The sequence below is a fragment of the Austrofundulus limnaeus genome, unplaced genomic scaffold (assembly GCF_001266775.1).
Source record: "Austrofundulus limnaeus strain Quisiro unplaced genomic scaffold, Austrofundulus_limnaeus-1.0 Scaffold4, whole genome shotgun sequence".
NCBI classification, from domain to species: Eukaryota; Metazoa; Chordata; class Actinopteri; order Cyprinodontiformes; family Rivulidae; genus Austrofundulus; species Austrofundulus limnaeus.
The window spans coordinates 4,546,366-4,551,765 of record NW_013952406.1 but is presented as its reverse complement, the minus strand read 5'-3'; the positions used below and the strand labels follow the sequence as shown (position 1 = coordinate 4,551,765).

At 40.3% G+C, this 5,400-nt stretch overlaps 2 protein-coding genes across 5 annotated transcripts in view; one reads left to right on the top strand and one right to left on the bottom strand.

Moving 5' to 3' along the window:
* The window catches only part of nprl3 (NPR3-like, GATOR1 complex subunit), a 16,155-nt gene that overhangs the window by 8,286 nt on the left and 2,469 nt on the right, over positions 1-5,400 (top strand). For 2 of the 4 annotated variants that reach the window (XM_014024141.1, XM_014024119.1), the window contains 5 exons: positions 479-585; positions 718-847; positions 1,069-1,258; positions 1,347-1,539; positions 2,347-3,047. In XM_014024141.1, coding sequence (XP_013879595.1) covers positions 479-585; positions 718-847; positions 1,069-1,258; positions 1,347-1,539; positions 2,347-2,512 — 786 coding nt within the window. In that variant the 3' untranslated portion in view covers positions 2,513-3,047. Of the gene's footprint in view, positions 1-478; positions 586-717; positions 848-1,068; positions 1,259-1,346; positions 1,540-2,346; positions 3,048-3,382; positions 3,439-5,400 lie in introns of those variants that run through there. The other 2 variants (XM_014024126.1, XM_014024133.1) reach the window with 2 other exon arrangements.
* mpg (N-methylpurine DNA glycosylase) lies at positions 3,065-4,185 on the bottom strand (the record flags this gene model as incomplete). The annotated part of the gene is given in 2 exon segments (XM_014024148.1): positions 3,065-3,757; positions 3,981-4,185. Coding segments are annotated over 2 exon segments (612 nt in total), but the record flags the coding sequence as incomplete, so codon positions are not given.

The following is a 5,400-nucleotide window of genomic DNA, read 5'->3' as shown; positions in this document are numbered from 1 at the left end:
AGTCGTAATATTACGAGATTAAAGTCGTAATATTACGAGATTAAAGTCGTAATATTACGAGATTAAAGTCATAATTTTACGAGAATTAAGTCGTAATGTTACGAGATTAAAGTCATATAAAAATAAAGTCATAATATGAGAATAAAGTTGTAATATTACGAGAGTAAATATTACGAGGTTAAAGTCGTAATATTACGAGATTAAAGTCATATAAAAAGTCATAATATTATGAGAATAAAGTCGTAATAGTACGAGATTAAAGTCGTAATACTACGAGATTAAAGTCATAATTTACGAGATTAAAATCATAATATTACAACTTTATTCTCATAATATTATGACTTTATTTTTACACGACTTTAATGTCGTAATATTATGACTTTATCGTAATTAAAAAAAAAAATTTAAATCTTGTTGCGTGGCCCTTATACTCTGTCATAACTATGTGCACTAGACAACTTTATGTTTCTTCTCTCAGATCTTTCAAATTGCTGCTCACTTGGTTTACTGGGGCAAGGCCATCATCATCTTCCCCCTGTGTGAGAATAACGTCTACATGCTCTCACCTCATGCCAACATCTCCCTGTAAGTACGCAACCCTCATATAATTCTTCATGTAGTAATCCTTGTGTTTTCCTCTAACCAGAATTACTACTAAGTTTAAAAAGTGCTAATAAAAAAGCTCTGAATGTTGTATGGCATTTGTCTTTTGAACAGATACTCCCCACTGGCCAAACAGTTTGCCCAGCAGTTTTCAGGTCATGATCTGCCCTCCATGTTGGCAAAGTTTTCCTTACCTGTCTCACTGGCTGAGTTCAGAAACCCCCTGGAGGCTCCTGCACAGGAGGTAAAACTATTGCAACAGTTAAAAGAAATGTTCTGCTTTTTAAAAAWAAACAAACAGCAGAAAAGGATGCCAAAATGTCACTGCTTCCATAAGATGATGTCATGGATCTTTCCTGCTGCTGTATTCTTGTATGAACCTGAGAGTAGATTTAAAGTGTTTAACTGCAGACTTCAGTGTTTATACTCAACTATAATTCAGTTTTCTGCTCCGTGTCTGACCAGGCCCAGTTGATCCAGATGGTGGTGTGGATGCTCCAGCACCGCCTGCTTATCCAGCTGCACACTTACGTTTGTCTCCTGGTGCCGCCCAGTGAAGACCAGCCTGGGCCGAGGGACGAAGAGCTTCCACTGGCTGCCCGAGTGGGGGGCCGGAGTCTCAGCACCCCGAGTGCTCTTAGTTTCGGTTCACCGAGTAGGTCCTCTCTCTCGTTTCTGTCTCGGAGGGAGGCGGAACAGGTTGTTGTGAATCTCAGACCGTTTGTCTTCTCCCCTGTGTGCAGCGAGCAGCGATGACATGACTTTAACCAGCCCCAGTATGGAAAATTCCAGCACAGAGCTGTTGCCTGGTGGAGATTCTCCGCTCAACAAAAGGATGACAGAAACGCAGCTTACAAGTCTGTCAGAGCACGAGAGGCAGGTTATACTCAACATCCCGGCCGCACAAAATCCAGAAGATCTGCGAATGTTTGCCAGGTAACCCGGTCCCTTCTCAACACACAAGAAGAACGTTACGTTTGTTTCAGGATGATGACTTTCAGTAGCTAGGTTTACACGGACGTRGGTAATCGCAATAAACAGCCAGTCAGAATAAAAATGCATCGTGTCAACGCCCCAGTCGAAATATTCTGATCTGATTATTTAATCTGAACACATTTCAGTCCAATCAAAGAATTCTGGGCATGTAAACAAAGTTAGTGTTTTGCTGCTTTTTCAGCGATAAGAACAGGTTAATTGAACAGGAACAGATCATGTGTTGCTGCTTTCATACTGTACTAGTGTATTTGCGTAGGTTACACCAGTAATTCCCAAACTTGTCACTTTCTGACCCACAAAATATCCACGGCAGAGGCTTATTACTGGTCTGAGTGCTCAACCTTTGTCAATAACCCTTCTAAAAAAGGGCTTAGTGGCAATCCAAACTGCTTTTACAGCAACACTATTTTTCCTTTTTATGGGTATTCTATGTATTTTTGTACTAATTATAGGAGAAATATTACATCATCAACCTTTTACCATTGATTTTATTTCTGGTGATTATCCAAAGAACCCAACTTGATGCTTTATAACACACAGTTGGGTCACGACCCCAGCGTTGGGAACCATGGGGTTACACTACTCAGAAGTTTCCTCACCGCTATGATGGATTCTGAAAAATGTCTAACTAGTTATCAGTGATGTGTGTTTCCTACATTAGATTAATGCAAACTCAACGTTTTTGTTTTTACTGCTAATGACTGAGTGAAGTTCMAGCTTTTTACTTTTTATGTTGACTGTTTCTAGACTGCTGCATTATTTCCGGGGGCATCACCACCTGGAAGAAATTATGTACAACGAGAACATGAGACGCTCGCAGCTCAAGACTCTGTTTGACAAGTTCCGCAGTGTCCTCGTAGTGACCAACCACGAGGATCCTGTCATTTCCATCTTTCAGTCGCCTATGGGTTAATGGTGCCATGGCAGCACTTGAACATATGTCAGTTTGATAGCAGGTAAATCTGCTCACAGCTAAGTGCTATTCTTCAAAGACGTTCTTTAAAAAAAAAAAAACGAATACATTAGAATTAATGTGTGAAGATCTAAACCATGTAGAAAGTATTTTCTCTTCGAGCCAAATGTTTGTTTACAATATTAAATTATTTAATGAATGCCAGACATGCCTTAAGGGTTCCACTGTGAAGGAGGAGTTTTGACAAAATCTCCCCACCTCACCTCGCAATCTGTTCGAAAAATGATCTGTGCTGGCGTCACGGGAGGGGTGGGGCTTCACAGTGATCGTTCCAGGCCTTCAGCTACCTCTTTTTTTTTAAAGGAATCCCAAAGGTGATGATGGGAAAAACKGCAACGAAAAAGCAAACATCAAATCGACTGTTTTTGCTCAGACTGTTTTGAGGGGAACGGAGCATTCCAGACATCTGTAAAATCACTCAAAGGGACATTTCCCATGTGTGAATTAGAAAACAATTAAACTAAATGAGAATGACTACTGACTGTCTACATGTTTAATTCAGTGAGGATTTTTATTTTTATTTTTTTGTAATGGGCACCGATACTGATTATGACATGTCAGTTTTAATTTGTTACTTTCTTGTTCAACTTTGCATTAATAAACTGTTTCAAAATGAGCTAGATTTTTTTACATTAACACAACAAATAATACATTAAAAACATAAAGCAATAATTTACTGTATTTGAACAAAAACAAAACTATTCTCTCAAAATGTTTAAAAAGTAAGCAGATGGGAAAGTACTTATTCTTGGGTCTTTAGCCCTGTTGTCTGCACATCTCATAGACCTAAATTGCTCATTACATTTCCAGATGGAGACCGTCTTTCTGCCTCCTTATTCACAACGCTGACACAGGGATGCCCACGAAGATAAAACCGCCACGGTTTCTTGGCCCACTCCCCGTGGGACTCAATTCCGATACGTGGAGCTGATACGACATCCTGCGGGTTTGTGGGACCCGCGTTCGGATCAGTCTCTAGCCACACCTCTGGGTCTGAGGCCAAGTCTCTACGGTCAAAACAGCGAGGTATATTTAGGGCCTGGCACAGCTTTGACGGCCCGTTGCAGAGCTCTTTGTCCTTTAGTTGGCGGGCTCCTGCTTTGCGCCTAGCTGCCCTCAGCTCCTTCATGACAGACTGACCCTGGAGGGGCTCCAGGGAGCGCAGCAGCACAGCAGMACCCTCCCCTGAGGCAAAAGAGCACACAATACGCATCAATCATCAAGGCTCCATTATGTCTCCTTCCCTTCCTCTGACCAGCTTTAATGATAAACAGATAAACCTGGATGTGATTAAACAAAAAAAATGTATTTTTTTAACATTACGATGGCATCATTTAAGCATATTAAAAGTCGATATGTATGAGCTGAAATGCACAAAACAGAAGTATCATTAGTGCAGTGGTTGTACCTTGGCTGGACACGTTCATGCAGAGGTAGATCCCATAGATGGGGTACACGTAGACTGTGCCTGGCTTCATAAACATGGCCGTGTTTCTCTCGGTGCGTTTGCCCCCGGCTGAGTGCGAGGCTTTATCCTCCCCACCGAGATACGCTTCAGTTTCCACTATTCTCCCCCGCAGCTCTGTTCCATCTGCACACCTGCGGACCAGCACCTGACAGCAAAAAGCCACGTGTTGTTTTGGTTGTGAATTATTCATCAAGCAGGGAAACGAATAGTCGCTGTTGTTGTTTTGGTCGCAATGTTGACGTCCAGCAATGCTAAAAATCTAAACAAAACACGTTTGACCACCTGCTGAACAGGTTTGATGGCAGATGTGTAGCTTTTGTGTCGTTACTAAAAACTGGAGTGCTTTGTTTGGTTTTAAATTTAGAAGCTGCAATGAGATTAAAAAAAGGTAGTATTAAATCAACAGAGTTACTGAATAACTGTCAATAATTCCAGTCTGCTTAGTCACTAACATGATTTTTGGCACCTTTGAGCTGCATTGCAACAGAATAATTACACTGAATGGATTCATTGGCAGCAGAAGAGTGCTTTTTAAAAACAGAAAGTGAAAGGCAAATGTGGCCGTGGTATGCAATCAAACTTTTATTCTTACATCAAGGGAATACTCAGGTTTGCATCTCCTACTCCTATTTACAGCACATGTGTAGGTCTGACTGCACAAGCCAGACAGATGAGCTAAAAAGACACTAAATCGTCTTAAGCATGCCAAAAATACTAAATGGTGCAATTATTTTAGCAAAATCAAAACATGACTCATCAAATCTTGAAAGGAGTGACATAAAAATATGTTGTGGTCATTAGGGGGAGGCAACACAGAGCTGGGATAACAGCCAAATGTGAAAAGTCACATTTTATGAGTGTTATAAAAGATGGACTCCTTAAAAACACAATAACATAAAGGCTGGCTGCCTTTTAATACAGAGGTTTTCAAACTGGGGTTCCAGGACCCCCAGGGGTCCACAAGCCCTATCTTGGGGGTCCTCAAAAATTTTCAATAAATGCTTATTTTGGATTTTATTTGAAAAATGAACATGAGGAACAATACACTAGTAAAACAAACATACTAAACCAAACAAAAGCATAATGTTCTCATAATATTTATGGGTTAAAATGACAGTAAATTATTTCTAAAACAGCATGGGGTTTATGAGGGGGTCCCTGGAAACGTTTCACACTTGTAAGTGGTCCTCAGACCCAAAAGGTTTGAGAACCCCTGTTTTAACAGATACACTTCTGTCACATAATGTATAATCAGTTTCATAAATGTGTAAGCTTTTACTTTGAAAGGACATAAAAACAGGATCACAGCAGCAGATATTATTTTCACAAAAATTCTCTCCCTGATTATATATATATATAT